We start from the raw sequence: 16,913 nt of genomic DNA, 5'->3' as shown, positions 1-16,913 counted from the left end.
GAGAGGCGACAATCTGCTTATTATCTGTTACGTGGCGACTACACGATGTCAGGAGACAAAGTTACACACCAGCGGTCGGTGAGGTCGTTGTGATGTCACTCACTTTGTAAAGCATCATCAGTGTTTCGATAACAAGCCGACTGTGAAGCTCAGCGTCACTGAGCATGCTCCGATCAGCCTCCTCGTCCAGGGCCCAGGTTAGCGTGACCGTCCACGGATTTATCATCGAAATCTTTTCTTCCTTTTTAAAAATCAACATTTCTGGGCGGATTTATAGTCGGTTTATGGGCTTTTTCTACATAAGAGCAGTTAAAACGTTCCCAAATGATCCCAGCCTGTGTGTTTATCACATAATAGAACAACAACCACACGCCTCTAGTGTGTGATGGGTAAAAAACATACAGATCTTCTCATTTTCATCGGCCCAGGTTGGATACACTGCATAGAGTATCTGTGCCGGACGTGCCAACGAGGACACGCAGCTCATTATTGTTGAGGTGCACGTCTGGTTTCAGAGTAAGAGTTTAAAGTTTGAGTAAGTCTGGATGTTTGTCGGCTCTGTGGACGAGGTGCTGACGCTGAGAGCTGTGCTGCTTTTTGCACACTGTTCCTGAACTGATTACGAGGGGCTGCTGAAGGTGGAGGGAGGTGGAGGGAGGTGTGCCTCTGCACTCTGTGCACAAGTCTTTTATTAAAGATGTGGGAGCGTTCTGCATCAGAGACCAAGGCCACGAGAAATAACCCGACTGCACCCGTGCAGGTTGTCGTGTTGCACTGACGTGAGTGTGAGCGTGCACGCTGCTGTCTTTATTCCTGCGTTGCTATTTCAGCTTCAGCCGTGATTCATCCAGCACTTATTAATTAAAGCTGTTCCTGATCACCAGTTTGCTTCTCATAGTCCCTCCCACTCCCTTTGGCTCAGATGTCTGTGTTTACCATATTGACAGTGATGCATATATGCAGCCTGAAGTCTGTTTTTAAGGTCGCTGAGCAGCCGAGGTTCCTTTCAGCTCGCTGCTACACATCTTTATGTATTTTTCATTTTCTCAGGTTTGTTCTGAATGATTTCTCTGCCCTTTCAGCTGCAGTCATCATGTAGCTCCATATGCTCTATCTTAGGTCTCTGCTACAGCAGCTTTGTGTTCACAGTTCAGAATAATCCTTCTGTCTATCACCTGTCTCAGACTTCATCCTCTGTCTGAAATAAGCTGTTGTGGTGTTTGCTGAGCGCTCTCTGTGTTCCCTCCCATCTGCAGCGGTCAGTTTGCTGTGGTCAGAAGATGCAGACACAGGACTACAGGTGTGGAGTTCGCCGCCAAATTCATCAAGAAGCGGCGCAGCAAGTCGAGCCGACGAGGGGTGACGCGGGAGGACATCGAGCGCGAGGTGAACATCCTGAAAGAGATCCAGCACCCGAACGTCATCGCGCTGCACGAAGTCTTTGAAAACAAGGCGGAGGTCATCCTGATCCTGGAGCTGTGAGTTTGTCTTCTGTTTGTCAAAAACGTGTAAAATACATTTAAAACCACAAAAGGTCCAAAAACATCAACAAAGTAAAAAAATTAAGAAGATTCTGCGTCATAAAGGTTCAAATCAGAACACGTGAAACACGTGAAGAGCAGATCAGAGGGATTCATTCATCAGATGTTTAAAGCATTTAAAAAAAGCCAAACGGTCGACCAGAATCGGTGAGAGTCTGTCTTGTGGAGGAGACACAGACTGGCTCCTCCTCTCCTCTGATAAACGTCCTGCAGGAGCCGGTTTGTCTTCAAACAGACGGCTGATAAAAACCGTGACGGTAACTGTATCCCACCAGTTAAACCAGTTTTACACGCTTACTTCAAACATCAGCAGTGTTTGTATTCCAACTATGCACCATTATTCACCATTAAGCTCTGCGCCTCAACAATAAGGTCGCCGCGCTGCAGATAGTCGCCCGACGGCATTCCTGTCCGCTGATCGCGTCTGAAATAATGGCACCGTGTTTGTTGTGGTTCGCCACGACCTCGTCTCCACGCCGATAGTGAGCGGGCAGACCGCGTAACTATGGCAACAAATAATCTCTTTTCCATGTCGTGTATCTCTGTTGTTTATGTTCTTTAGGCTGTTAAAGATGTTAGAACATGTTAATAACAGCAGAATGAGGTTGGCTGTTGTTTTCCAGTTTTCATGTTTCCTCGTTCCCAAAGCAGGAAACACAGCCTCTCTGCTCCTGATTGGACTCTGTTCATGGGCTGTGAAATTACAGGTTCAGCAGCAAAATCAGGGGAAAACTCTCATTAGCATATAATCAGTTTACTGAGAACATTCATGGGTTTAAAAATAGTGACGCCTCGGTTCATGTTCGAATTCTCCACCCTAAGTAGCCGTTTATCTCCTCTCTGAGGCCTTTTTAAATCCAAGCTCATAAGTTTATAAGAAGTTTATAAGAAGTTTATAAGAAGTCGCGTCTTTAAACCTGTAAGACTGTCGGAGGCACTTTGTAAGTGGACGGTCTGAGAGCCGCCGTCTCCCTCCTCAGACACGTCGGTGTTTCGGGAGGTTCTCACCTGTCAGGGACGCGTGTCAGCTGAGCCACCTTTGCCCTCGGGTCATTCTAAAGACCTCCACCTCTGCTCCATCCATCTATCCTCTACCTCCATCACACACAGTATCCCACATGTTCACTGCTCACTTTATTTTCACTACGTAATGACGTAGTGAACCTCATGAAGGACAAATATGGAAAATTCATGCTTTTTTCTTTGTGTTGTTGAAGTGCAGATGTTGTGAGTCTTTCAGAGGAAGTGGAGGTCGGTTATCTGTGGGCGTTATTAACGAGTGAGTGAAGCAGGAGACGTTTCTGTGCTCGAGCTTCCTCTGTTGGGTGTCGCAGCTCGAACGTATGAGAGTTCAGAGGAGAAACACACCAGGCTCCCACAGAAGCCACACCAGTGCCTCCATAAGTGATGGAGGTGCTGATGGTTGTGAGAGTATAGAGTTCACATACAAGCCAAATATTTCAGCAGAAAACACTCGAGTTTCCCTGAAGTCTTCGATCCGTCTTGTTTTCACGACGCACTTTGATCTGCTGATGGTGACGAGACGTCTGTCGGTGTTCAGCTGCTGCTGATAGAGGATCAAATATGAACCAGGAAGTTTGTTTTAAAGGCTTTAAAAGCTTAAATGTTACACAAGAGCTCGAAGCTCCTGGATTGGCTGGTTTGATGTCTGAGGTAAACGCTGCTGACAGGTGTGGCTGCGTTCTGGATCTGGTAACGTGTGATTTCGATGTTTTTTTCTGTACTTGGAACGAACCTCTGATCTGTTATGGGTCAGAACCACAGGCGATATGAAAGACTGATGAAGCCACGGTGACACCACCCACTTTCTGGATGGTTAGCACCACACAGTCCTAACGTCAGGCACAGAGCCCGTTAAACAGCCAGCAGGAGCCGCGGTTTAATGACGTGGGAGGAGCTGTCCACAGAGACCCAACACCTCCTCTGTCCCAGGCGTGATTTTTAATGCAGGCAGATTTTAAAGTCGTTCGCTTCATTTTTCAGCTTCAAAAATGGGTTTTAACACAACTCCATGATTATTAGAAGGCTTTAAAGTCGCGACACGTTTCGCCTCACGCTATTTGCATACCCACCGTCTTTAAAGCGTTTCAGCAGCCCGCAGATATTCACCTTCCTCCTGATGTACGTCACAGTAAAGCGACACTTTCAGACGAAGCGCTGAGACTCTGCAGACGTCAGACGCGGCGCACAATCGTGTTCAGTGATGGTGACATATTGTTGAAGTGTATTGATGTCCCGGTGCCAGTTTTTATTTCACAGGAGTCGCCTGTTTGTGCAGACGCTGCATGTGAAATGGAAACAGCTGATGTCGGTACAGTTTGGTGTTTATAGTCAAAGTCGGCTCTCGAGCGTGCGGCGAAATCGAAGTGACAAGATGTCGTGTTTTGCTGATTCTGGGGCCCTTTTGTGTCTTTGCGTTGCCGTCGTGGTAAATACAGCCACGATAATGACGCACAGCTACGAGCTGCAGGGAAGTGACAGAGCTGCTGTGTGTGTGTGTGTGTGTGCGTCCTGTGAACCACTGAAGCAGATGATGAGGTAAAGAGTGGGCGGAGCTGTGCAGCTGGTCTGGTGTTCCCCCTCGAACGTGTGGTGTGTGTGTGTGTGTGTGTGTGTGTGTTTCTATTTCAGGATAAATATGGGAAACATTAACTGTGGTCATTTTATTTTTCCACAGCAAAGTAAACACAACTTATCAAAGTAAATGTGTTTCTAACAATCAATAGAAAAGAATAGAAAGTAGAATCTTTATTGTCACTGTTACAAGAACAATGAGGTGCAGTAGCTACTATAATAAATAATAAGTACAGTTTAAAGTGGGAGGGATGTTGGTTCCATTAAAGTATAAATAAACATGCAGTTTATAAATGAAGTGTGACGTGAGTGTTGGCAGTGCAGTTATCCTCCAATCAGGGTGGAGGTAGGGCGTGTCTGACAGCCTGTGGGTAAAAACGTCTGAGTCTGTTTGTCTTCGACCTGATGGAGCTGTAACGTTTACCAGAGGGAAGGAAAAGTGAGTGTGCAGGGTGTGAGGGGTCTTTGATGATGAAGTCTGCCGGTGTAAATGTCTCTGAGGGGGGTTAGTGAGGTGCCTCTGCTGCCTTCACCACCCGCTGCAGTTTCCTCTTGTCCTCCACGGTGCAGCAGTCGAACCTGAGTGTGCAGCAGTAGGTCAGAAGGCTCTCGATGGTGGAGCGGTAGAAGTTCACGAGCAGTCTCTGTACTTTCTCAGCTTCCTGAGAAAGTACAGCTTTGTTGTGCTTTTCCTACCTTGCAGTGAATAAATGTGAGGAACTGGAACTCGTTTTCATATCTTAGTGAGGACATGTCATTGACATGTTTCCCCCTAGCTGCTTACTATAACCATCAAAAATGAATGTTAACCCTAACCATAACCTAATTGTAACCCTGAGACTAAAACGTGAGGATGTGACTGTTGGCCCTCACAAGTATAGTAGCAATATGTGGGCCCCACGGAGATGTCTAAACAGGCACACACACACACTCTCTCTTACTGCTGCTAGTTTTATCTCACCGTGACGGAGACGAACCTCCGTCCTCTCCGTTCCCCGTCTCCCTGTTCAGAGCTTTCCTCTGTTTTATCCTCACGTCTCTCTTTGCTCTTCCTCACTGTGAAGAATAAAATATGTAAGAAGTTTTGAATCTCAGCTTCATTGTGTTCGATGAGCTCATATGAAGTAAAGTCAGCCGGGTTTTTAGGAGGTTGGTGAGAGAAGCTGCAGAGTCTTATTTATTTATTTAAAGACTGTAATTGCAGCACTGGCCGGTGTTATTTCTTCCTTCAAGTTCGTGTTTGAACTTGAACATTTGCAGCTGTTTATTGAAATGCAGACAGGAAATGGTGCACCGTTGTTAAATAACCCAACAGGTCGTTTTCATTGAAGGGTTTCATTGACTTAAAGCGGTTTTGTGCAGACAGCGCTCCTCTGGATGTGTAAATTGGTCGGCTGCTAAAGCATCAGGATGATTAGATTACATCAGCTGAGCTGTGTTAATCTGGGATTTGTTGCTGGCTTTGATCTCAGAGATCTCACTTTCTCCCTCTCCCCCCTCCCCGTCCTTCTTTCACCTCGCCCAGGGTGGCCGGAGGCGAGCTCTTCGACTTCCTGGCAGAGAAGGAGTCCCTGAGCGAGGAGGAGGCCACGCAGTTCCTCAAGCAGATCCTGGATGGAGTCCACTACCTGCACTCCAAGCGGATCGCTCACTTCGACCTCAAGGTACATCTGCAGCTGAACCGAGTCCGCCGTGCGTGCGTGTGTGTGCATATGTGTGTGTTTACATATCTTTGTGGGGACCAAAAATCTGAAGTATACTTGTGGGGTCCAACAGCCCTTTTGGGGACAAGTGCGTCCCCACGAGTTCGAAGAGAGTCAAAATGTGGCTTTAGTGTCAGGGTTACAGTTGGGCTATGGTCTGGGTAAGCAGCTAGGGAAAGCATGATGTCAATGAGGTGTCCCCACAAAGATATGAAAACAAAGTGTGTGTGTGCGTGTGTGTGCGTGTGTGCGTGTGTGTGTGTGTGTGTGTGTGTGTGTGTGCTGTACCCACTGATAAAAAAGATAAAATAAAAGCTGTGTGATAGTTCAGTGGCTCACATTAATAACACGCAGGGCTGAGGATGTTGTGCACTCACAATGAAAAAGATCTAAAAACAACGAATCGATTAATCGAATCATTCTGAGTCTGTCCGTGTCTCCTAGGAGATTTGCCAAATGTTCAAACGTAAAGAGAAAATTGACGATGAAAACGGATCCGTTCATGTTTAGTTGGGATAAAACGACTGAAACCATCATTAATATTGAATTAACTGTGCACATATAAAAACCAAACTGGAGCCCTGAAAAACTTTGCTATGTGAAATACAATGATGTTTAAAATATCTGAGCTGTGTGAGTTCAGACGATCTCAGAGGACACAAACGTGTCTGAGTGAGCGCGCCTTTCAAATGCACTTCTTACATGCTAACTAACTGGCTGTGTGATGTTCAATAGTTTGTCTCGGTTTTCCAGGGATTCGTCTCATTAACGTCCTTAAACATGAGAACCAAACGTTTGTCACGGTTTTCTGTCTCAGTGAAACCCTGGGAGTGTCCTGCTCCTGACCGTCAGCTGACTGGAGCGCTGATAACGTGGCATCTTTCTGACCACTCTGGTTTCTCTCTGTGTCTCCGGGCTCATAGTCATGACTAATCTGTTGTTTAAGGTCTCTGTTGTTAGTGGACAGTTTTCCAGAGGGACGAGCAGAGGTCAGGAAGCACTCGGCACAGCGCAGCACATTATGTTTCCTCCCTGCTGGACGAGCTCCAGTGTTTCTGGTTGTGAGTGTTCTTTGTTTGTGTCTCGTCATTATCATTGATCAGTTTTCCACTTGCGCGGCGTCCTGGTGTCCTCGTACATCACAGTTTGGGACACGCTGGCCTCAGGCCTGCAGATAATGATAATCTCTGAGCTCAGCCGCTCGTGATCGATGCCGGAGCTTTTACCGAGCACGCAGCCTCCGCTCCGCGCATTAGCCGCCGTTATTCACTGCTCGGCTTCAGACTTCATTTAATATACTTTACTTACTGATCCCACTAAAGTCAGGCGTCTTTTATATTTCCACCCGTGTTCTGGTCATATGACGCTTTATAAGATGTTTTGTGAGTTTTAGTTGGAGGCTGTTTACGCTGCTTTTATAAGGAAATGCAAAAGTTTTCTTTTCCAATCAGCTGTTAGAGACAGTAACGTGACCTGTGAACTCAGTGCGTATAATCATTCAGGCCATAATCATTTAGAGTCACCTGCGCTTTTACTGGAAAGTATATGAAATGAAAACTCGGCTCCGACGCGTCAGCTCTGTCTCTGTTTACCGATCGTGTATCTGTGTTTGCGTTCGCCGCCTTGTCGCAGTTTCCACTTTGCTCCTGGTTTAAGGTGTCCACACGATGCAGACGGAGACCTGGAACAGCTTGTAACCCACATTGGATCATCTTCCTTCACTCCAGCATAAACATGAGCATAAACATCGCTGCTGGTGGAGCAGAGAACAGAGCGGGCGAGCTGTTGTCAGCGCTGCCCACAGCCAATCTGTTCCTCCCCGCACTGAATCCCAGGCTCGTAATCGTGCTGAAAGGACGAGACCTGAAGGGAACGCGGACTCATCTAAAGCTCGTCTTTGGCTTTCTATCCTTTCTCCCACTTCCTCGAGAGGTTTCCACTCATGATTTGCATGGGATTTCCATCCCTGATGAGCCTGCTTCCTGCCAGACTCTTCCTGTGTGCTCCTGCCTCCTCCTCTATTTGCACACACAGGACACGCTGTGTTTCCTGCACACGTCTGCTCTGTTTCTGGACGTCTGAGCTGTTTTTCATTGAAATCATGGCGGGCAGATGGACGTGCTTTATGGAAATGTCACCTCCTCCTCTGTCTAATCGCTTCAGTTCAGTTTGATTTTTACAGTCGATTCATAACAGTTCCCTGAAAGGTCGATATTAGAGAGACGATCAGGTGTCAGCAGCACTGTCTGACAACCAACCTGCTGCAGAGGAACCGCAGAGAGAAAACCTGAACTGTGTGAGAGATAAAGGTTGATGACATGCAGCTGTTGAATGTAAACACATGTGGAGTGAAAGGAGGAGAAGTGTTGTGTGCATCATGGAAAATCACAGGAAGTCCAGAGCTGCACATGTTTGCTCAACAAAGACAGTTTGAAGCCTGATCTGAAAGTAGAGCTGAGTCCATAAGAGAGCCCCTGACAGCTGAAGGCTCCGCCTCCCATTTACTGTTAAATACTCATAGCGTCTGTTTGGATAACAGGTAGTCTTTAAGATGAGACAGGCCTGATTATTCAGGAATTATTATATTATAAATGATGATAATTATAAGTCCAGCCTGTGAGTAAGTCTAGTTCCCGTCTGGTTCGGCTGATGAATCCTGTTTTCTTTGCTCCTCTGCAGCCGGAGAACATCATGCTGCTGAACCGCTCAGTGCCTCACCCGCGCATCAAGATCATCGACTTCGGACTCGCCCACAAGATCGATTTTGGCAACGATTTTAAAAACATCTTTGGAACTCCAGAGTTTGTAGGTCAGTGTCCCACAGCTGTGCACACGGGGCTTTGTGTTTCTGACACTGTTCTGTTTTCCACCATGAACACACACACATGCACACACACACACACACACACACACACACACACTGCACCACCCTGTTCTCCTGGCTTCATCCCAGAGGTTGCATATTGTGAGAATGGACGCCAAATGTACCGGAGGGACCGAGAGAGAGACCTGATAATAGGCCGGAGATTATCAGAACTGGCCCCTGCTGCCTGCACACACACACACACACACATTCTTGTTTTGATATTTTAGTGAGGACATCTCATTGACATAATGCTTTCTCTTGCCACTTACCCTAACCATGAAAAATGAATGCCTAACAGTAACTATAACCTAATTGTAACCCTGACACTAAAACCACATTTTGAGTCTCACACTCGTGGGGACGGGCACTTTGTCCTCATAAGTGACTGTTGGTCCCCACAAAGATGTCTAAACCAGTACACACGCTCGCAGAGACACCAGTGCCATCTGCCCTCATCTACTCTTCTCTGGGGCAGCAGCCAACCCTCCACCTGGTGCCAGTGCCCACTACCAGCAAGATCCAGGCCAAGACCAGAGCACGTTCCCGCTGCAGCGGGGTGTCAGCGGGCAAATGGTGTAAATAAAGATCAGGTGGAAGAAAGCCAAACGATGTGTGGGATAGACGATGCTGGAGAATCGAGTCAGCTGCAAAACATAAACATTCATGCTTTCCATAAAATAGCATGTTCTTTATTTGTTCTCAGCGCTGAAAACCTAAAGTGTTGAAGCAGCAAATAAGAATAAAAGCTCAATATACTAAAATAATTTTCAAAATAAATTAAGTCCTTCTGCAAGTCTCGTCTGAGTTGGTATTTTAAGCCATTTTAAAATTTCAGTAAAGTCTGAGGCAGAAAAACTGAATCAAAAGTTAAAAGTCAAAGTAAAGTTTAAAAGCTTTTCCCTCCACGGCTGCTCTCGCTGCTCCTGCAGGCTGTTTGTTTAAAATCCAGGATTCTTGAATCCTGCTCGTCTCTGCTCGTCTCGTCTCCGGTATGAAGCGAGCAGATGAAATGGCAGATGTAAATGTAAATGCCAAGAATAATAATAATAATGGATTGCATTTATATAGCGTTTTCAAGGCACCCAAAGCGCTTTACAATTCATTCACACACTGATGGAGGCAGCTACAGATGTAGCCACAGCTGGTGAAGTGTGTTGCCCAAGGACACAACGACCAGGACAGAGAGAGCAGGGGGATCGAACCAGTGATCTTCCGGTTACAGATGTGCTTCCCAACCCCCTGAGCCACGGTCTTGCTTTTGCAGTTTGCATTTGCAGTTTCAGTTTTTGCTCTGCCTCGGGAACGCAGCGCTCGGCCGCTGCAGGGCGAGCTGGAAAAGGTGAGTGTGTGATACTGACGGCGGCGTGCTGGGGCTGTAAAAGCAACAGGAAGTTAGTTGTTGTAGTTCGCCCTGCTGTTCTGGCTCATTTACCAACACAGTCGGCTGTTAGAGGCGAGGCCCTGATGCACGGCTCATGGAGGAAATTAAGGTAGTTTAGATCCTTTAACACATGATTGCTGCAATTTGCATCGAGTTGTTCTCCGTCTCTGCGTCGCAGCTCAGTCACAGCTCCACACAGAGACGTAATGAAACGTACTCTAACGCAGCGCTGCACCCAAATGTAAAAACCACACCGATATACAGACACTTCTGCAGGTGGGAAACACTGTTAGCTGATTTATTGTCAATAATAAACTAATAAAGGCTGAAAACGTATTGTTTACAGTCTGGAAGCATTTGATTGGCCCATAAATGGAGCTGCAGGAAAAACGATGACATCATCCCGTTGATTTTTGTGGGTTCTTCTTTCAGATGAAGGATGTTTTTGTTTCAGCACGATTAGAAATGAATTCGGTGATTTGTCTTTGATTATTCACACATTTACAGACAAGTGGGGAGAAAAGAAATCGCAGCTTTAGCAGGCGCCATAAAAAAATCCCACCTCTGAAGGAACAAACAAATCAGCGAACCTAGCCCAAAGCGATCGTGCGCTCCAGTAAAGCTCAGCAAACTCTGAGAAGAATTAGTGTGGAGAAGAAGTAACGTCTGTGTGCCGACCTGACTGCTAACAATCTGCTGTTTCCTCGCAGCTCCTGAAGTCGTCAACTACGAACCTCTGGGCCTGGAGGCAGACATGTGGTGAGTAAACACGCAGAGCTTCATCCCAGCTGTGCGTCTGCTGTAGAATACATCGAGGATTTTCATGGTGTTTGATGTTCGAGATGTTGAAAAGCTGAACTCTGTTTCTCTCTCCTGCCTCCGCCCAGGAGCGTCGGTGTGATTACCTACATCCTGTGAGTATCTCAACCCCGCAGCAAACCTGCTCTTGCATAAACTGTATGTAAGCGATGGAGCTTTTTGAACCTGCTCTGCTTGTCTGACTGTAATTGGAATAATTACAGGATCAATCGAGCCGTCCGCTCGTTTTTCTATTGCAACCAGAGGAGTCGCCCCCTTTTGGCCATTAGAAAGAATGCAGGCTGACGGCTTTTACACCTGATGGGAAGGGACCAGTTTTTATGTTTCACTTTGCTGTGTGTTCACTCGCTGAGCGTGAGCAGCAGCGAGTGCCAAGACGCGGCGATCTCAGCGACGTCTCTCTGACCTCGGTGGGCGAATCTACTGTGGCCCTGAGAGCTCAAATGCACTGAAACATCAGAAATTAGCAGCAAAAAAAAAAATTCAAAAGCTCATAAAACGTGACGGCCCAGCTGCGAAAATCACGAGCTAACAGGAAACAGCTGCGAGCAAACACGTGTGTCCGCGATTATGAATCATGTGATTAAAACACGCGTTTCCTTCCATCTTTGATCTTTTTGACTCTTCTTTTGTGCGAAGCCTTTTTTCTTGATGCCGCTTCGTGTCACACCCAAACCAGCAAACACCCACAGAGCGCTTTAAAGATGGCGTCAGAGAGCTACTGTTGTGATTGTGTTCGTATTAAATATCAAGCTGCGAGTTGTTGTCGACTGCATCCAGCCCACAGCTGCTGGATTTCCACGGTCAGCGGCTGGTTTTCACCTGAAGAACGTTTTGTTCCAACGTCATCATCAGTTTCTTTGATTTCTTTGTTCTTTGTGGTTTCATTTGAGGAAGAGTTGAGCTCAGTCACCAAACGAAGCCGTCACAGGGTCGGCGACACGTTTCCTGTGGGCTCGCCGACTGTCACGCTGTGATGTGACCCGCTCTCATCGCACGTCCAATTATCCACTGATGGAAAAGGTTGTTTAATATAAAACTGATTTATACTAGTAAATTCCTGCAGTGTTTGATTATTTTTAAAGAAGTGGCCTTTTTAGAAGGATGTTTGCTCCGGCACACTGAACAGCCCTGTTATTAAAAGCTTGTTTTTCCTGCTGCGCGCACACTGGAACCTAAATGAGCCGAAACTCGTCACAATATTTAAAACACTTTAAACAGATCAGATATTTGCCTCTGAGCCACAGATGGGATTTTCCCAGTCCTGATAATCTCTGCATGTAACTCGCACGTTAAGCTGTTTTTAATATTTGAAAACTTTTCTTTTATTTGCTCTGATTCTTAAATATTAGCGCTAACGTGCACTGTTGTTTGAGGCTAGTCTGCTTAAGCTAATTGACTCTGGACGTTATCCTGCTCTGCCGATGCTTTGATCTTATCAGCATGTCATTGGGTTGATAAAGGAGCTCGGAGGATCGCAGTAGTCTGATTAGATCCAACAAATTCTCCTGAATTCACTTAGTTTGGTCTTTAAAGCAGCCGTTCTGCAGACAGCTGTTTGTGTGCTCTGTGTTTGTGAAGCAGTCGCCTGCAGACGTGTCAGCACAGTTTAATTCAGCAGCAAAAGTGAAGTTCACGTCCTCGACGACCCGCCGGTTGACTGCTGCCGGCTCTCGATGATCCCGTCGCCTCTCTGTGTACTCAGCTGAAGGCTTCCTGAGCTCCCGCGCACCTTTATCCTTCAAAGTGACACCTACACCAATTTTTCCAAAAAACAAATCGCACATTAGTTGCGTTTGCCTACACAAACATGCGAGCGTGCCAAACAAAACAAGGCGAGAGAGAGAGAGAGAGGGAGAAGGGGTAAATGCCCAACGCCAACCTAAAGGTGTCATCAGAATATTCAATAATAAGCAGCTGCAAACAATACAAGCTTTTCAGTTTGCATGATACACAATCTCAAACAAATGTGTCTGTGCTCACACACACACGTGGGGTATTGATATCTTGTGGGGACATCTACCCAGTCCCCACAAAGACATGAATACAAACGCACACTCACACATGCATCCCAGTTCGTGGCGTCCGCCCACACAGCTGTCACAGCTCAGCCTGGCAAGGTAGAAAATAGATTGTTCTCAGCTTCTTATCACAGCAGAGCAACAGAGAGGTGCGCTGACTCTTCATCTCTCACTGGCAAATGTAATGTATAGTGTGTGTGTGTGTGTGTGTGTGTGTGTGTGTGTGTGTGTGTGTGTGTGTGTGTGTGTGTGTGTGTGTGTGTGTGTGTGTGTGTGTGTGTGTGTGTGTGTGGGAGCGTTCGGTGAGCGTGACACGATGACCACAGAATCATAAACAGTGCTCTGGGTAATGAAACGCGCTCTTATTTCCTCTTTCATCAGGCCTGGCGTGCCGTGCGCCACACAGCCTGGAATCCTATGACTGAACGTGGCGCCTCTCTGCTCTGCTGACCCCCAGTCTGGCTTTCAGGCTGGTCACAGGGCTTGATTTCGGCCTGGTGCTCAGTGCACGAGTGTTTTGGAGAACCAGGAGGTAAAATGTCACCAGGAGTCCTGACGTCACACTTCCCTGCCGATTGTATCGCCTGGCCTCGTAACGAGCCGCCGCAATGACTCGTTTGTTGTGAGCAGCTTTATACAGTCGATAAATTCATACATTTCCACTCAGCCTGAGCTCGACCTGCACCAGCTCCACGCCTCCCCCAGATCACATGTTAATTAGCAGCTGGTGACGGGATGCAGGAGTCGGAGCAGAAGGGGAGGCCGGGTTTGTCGGGAGCTGCTGTTCGGTTTAACGGGCTAAAGTCCGGGAGGCCGAGCCCTCGTTAACGTGCACGACTGCTCAGCCCTGCGTGTGCTGCGCCGTGGTCTGTCCATTAAAACGTGCTCCCCTCAGTGCATCTGCTTTGTGTGTGCGTTCAGTGGAGAGGTGCATTAAAATTCCTGCACTCACACCGAGAGCGGTCCAGCTGGTTTCCCTGAGAGTGTTTGATAGCGACGCTTCACTAACGAGTCACAGTTATTTGCAGCTCTTTAATCACATTCACTCAGCAAAGCGTTGTAAGGTTGTAGTTTGGATTTCAGGGGCTGAAGCTCATCAGCGTTTGGACTAAAATCAGAATTCCTCTTCCTTTGTGATTACAAGACAGCTGAGCTGTAGTCAGAGAAGGTTCCACCTGATGTGATGCAGAGCTGGTTTGTTAAAGTCCTCACACAAAGATAAAAACCCGCCAGCCTGCACGTTTCTGACCTCTCCGTTAACCTTTCTCGTCCTGCAGCCTGAGCGGAGCCTCTCCTTTCCTGGGCGACAACAAGCAGGAGACTCTGGCCAACGTGTCGGCGGTGGACTACACCTTCGATGAGGAGTTCTTCAGCAACACCAGCGTGCTGGCCAAAGACTTCATAGCGAGGCTGCTCGTCAAAGATCCAAAGTATGTTCTGTTTCCATTGTATTTGAGATCAAAGCGGCCTTAGAGTCACATCAGAGCAGGAGCTGCTTTAATCACGACAAACGTTTCCATGCAGAGCTGCCAGACTGCAGGGTGACTCCTTCAGACACAAGTCTGCTTTGAGGCCTTCCTGCGTATCCTGACTCGAGGTGGTTTGGTTGACGGTGTGATTTCCTCCAGTCAGCTGAACAACAAACGAACACATTTCGTCTTCAGCTCTGAGTCTTGGCTGTAACAGCAGCGTTTAAACGACGCGTTGACTTCTAAATGATCGCTCTCTGATTGGTCTCGTTTAATCGCTTTTAAAACGCTGACAGGAAAATTGAATAGGTGCTTTCTGCAGATATTCCAGCTACGCCTGCCTCCTCGCTCGGCGCCGTGCCTTTTGGCGCTGGCTCCTAAAATTGTTTGGACCGTTCCCTCGTTACAGAGTTGCTGTAGCAACAGCTGAATGGCTGCAGCTGTGCTCGAGGACAGTTACCGCCATCAAGCTCTTTTCTGCTCGTAATTACGCCAGCTCCTTTCAAAACAACGGCGTGAGAACGAGGGGGCTAACAGAGGTGATTAATTGTAGGTGTGAGGATGATTTCATTTGGATAAGTCAGAGAGGAGACGATGAGGGGTGGGCATGCGCTGCTGTAAACAGAGAGACTTTACCAGCTTCACCTAATGGGGCTTTCAGAGATGACGGGCCGAGCGCTTCGTAATGGAACGGCTTTTAATTGATCTGCGTCGAGGTTTGCATTCAGGAAGATAATGAAGAGATGCTGTTATGAAGTCTGCTGGGTTAAAGCTGCACCAGCACAGGCCTGGAAATCTGGGAACCTGTGTGGTTGGTGTGAATGCAGTCGCCTCGGCTGCAAACGGGGATGTGGTGGCGATCGGGCCGAGCCGAGAGGAAGCGGCGCCTTCGCCAGGTTCCCCAAAATCTATGTAGGACGTACGGAAACCTTTCCTGAACAACGGGCTGTTGTTGGACTGAGGCCGTCCCTGAAGCACATCGAGCTTTACTAAATATTAATCATTAATGTTGGTGCAGCACTCTGTCAGGTTAACTTCTGCTTTGTTTGGATGAAATGTGAGCGTTTTAAAATCTGTCAAACTGTTGTCTGTCTCAGGAAGTAGCACCGAAGTGCATCACGTAGATTTGTTCCCTTTACTCCGACGACCACGCCGAGTTTCTCGGTACCGCCTTTCATGAGACGCCGCGTAGAGAAGCATCGAAAGAGGAAACTGAATATTCCAGGATAACAAAGAGCAGCAGTTATATCTTTATTGCTCATTAGGTGCAGAGCGACAAAGGTCAGCTGTGTAATATCAGCAAGCGATTATTAAAAGACGCACAGAGACGTGGCCGAGGCTGCAGCCTGACACGGACGCACAGCTCGCACACCTACAGCCAGCTTACACTCACCCGGTGTGGGTGTCTGTGGACTGTGGGAGGAAGTAAACCCACACAGGAAGCCTGGCAGGTTCAAACAGAGGGCAGCAGGTTCAAAGCACACAAAACATTTTACAAATAAAACCAAAAATACATCTATAACCTGTAACTGCCTCAGATTAAAGCAACTCAAATGAAAACAATTAGGAGATAAATGAAAGTCCTGCTGCTGTCAGGCTTCGTGTCTCCATCCCAACTGTGTGTTTCCTTTGTAAAACAGAAAATAATCAGCATTAATGCACAAAGAAAAAGACCGAAGCTGAACCGCAGCAGCTGGAACATCTGATGGTGAATCATCGAGTTTCCTTTTCTGTCCACAGAAAGCGAATGACCATCCAGGACAGCCTGCAGCACCCCTGGATCAAGGTGGGACTGATGTCAGCGTTTGGATTTTGTTGTCCGAGCTTTTCTAACTTTAACATTTATCTCGTTTCGTTTCCTATAATCAGCCAAAGGACACTCAGCAGGCTCTGAGCAGGAAGGAGTCGGCCGTCAACATGGAGAAGTTCAAAAAGTTTGCAGCCAGGAGAAAGTGGAAGGTGAGAGTTTTCCATCTTACTGGGTTCTACGCTCACGCTGAAGCTTCAGGAGCAATAAAATACATTTCCCATGATGCACTCTGAAAGCTTCTTGCTACAAAGTCTCCTCATTGGTGCTTCGCTGTCACTGTTGATCGCCACGGGGTCGCCGCAGCCATCAGATTCACCGCCGGCTTCTTTACTGTGTGTCTGCTTCGGTTCGTCACAGCTGACCCGGCGACGCTCCCAGCCAACACAACGCAGCGGCGTTTGAAGCTGCGGCGCTGCTGTCGCCATGTTTCTGTCTTCTGTTTGGTGACTCACAGCAGCTCCTGGCTTTGCAGCAACCTTCATCTTTGAGGATTTATTTATGTTTGATACACAAAAACCTCCAAAACACACAAACGTTAAACGCAGCTCAGGCTCATCTCGAAATTCAGAAGGAAGAATAAAAAACTGCAGCGACACAAAGAAAACCTGCTTTTAATAAATGAATTCTTATTAATTGGACAAAATCATTTATGTGTTTATTGATCATTTGAGGTCATCAGTTCGCTGTCTGGTGATGATGGTTGATATA

The 16,913-nt window shown here is 47.1% G+C and overlaps 1 protein-coding gene across 5 annotated transcripts in view; it reads left to right on the top strand.

The window, feature by feature from the left end:
* Positions 1 to 16,913, top strand: part of dapk1 (death-associated protein kinase 1) — a 60,871-nt gene that overhangs the window by 23,072 nt on the left and 20,886 nt on the right. For all 5 annotated transcript variants that reach the window (XM_026186111.1, XM_026186106.1, XM_026186112.1 and 2 more), the window contains 8 exons: positions 1,257 to 1,478; positions 5,662 to 5,800; positions 8,519 to 8,648; positions 10,797 to 10,845; positions 10,974 to 11,000; positions 14,204 to 14,356; positions 16,136 to 16,181; positions 16,265 to 16,354. In XM_026186111.1, coding sequence (XP_026041896.1) covers positions 1,257 to 1,478; positions 5,662 to 5,800; positions 8,519 to 8,648; positions 10,797 to 10,845; positions 10,974 to 11,000; positions 14,204 to 14,356; positions 16,136 to 16,181; positions 16,265 to 16,354 — 856 coding nt within the window. The remainder of the gene's footprint in view (positions 1 to 1,256; positions 1,479 to 5,661; positions 5,801 to 8,518; positions 8,649 to 10,796; positions 10,846 to 10,973; positions 11,001 to 14,203; positions 14,357 to 16,135; positions 16,182 to 16,264; positions 16,355 to 16,913) is intronic.

This window comes from Astatotilapia calliptera, chromosome 12 (genome assembly GCF_900246225.1).
Source record: "Astatotilapia calliptera chromosome 12, fAstCal1.2, whole genome shotgun sequence".
NCBI classification, from domain to species: Eukaryota; Metazoa; Chordata; class Actinopteri; order Cichliformes; family Cichlidae; genus Astatotilapia; species Astatotilapia calliptera.
Note: the sequence above shows the minus strand (reverse complement) of the source record. Positions and strands in the feature narration are given on the sequence as shown.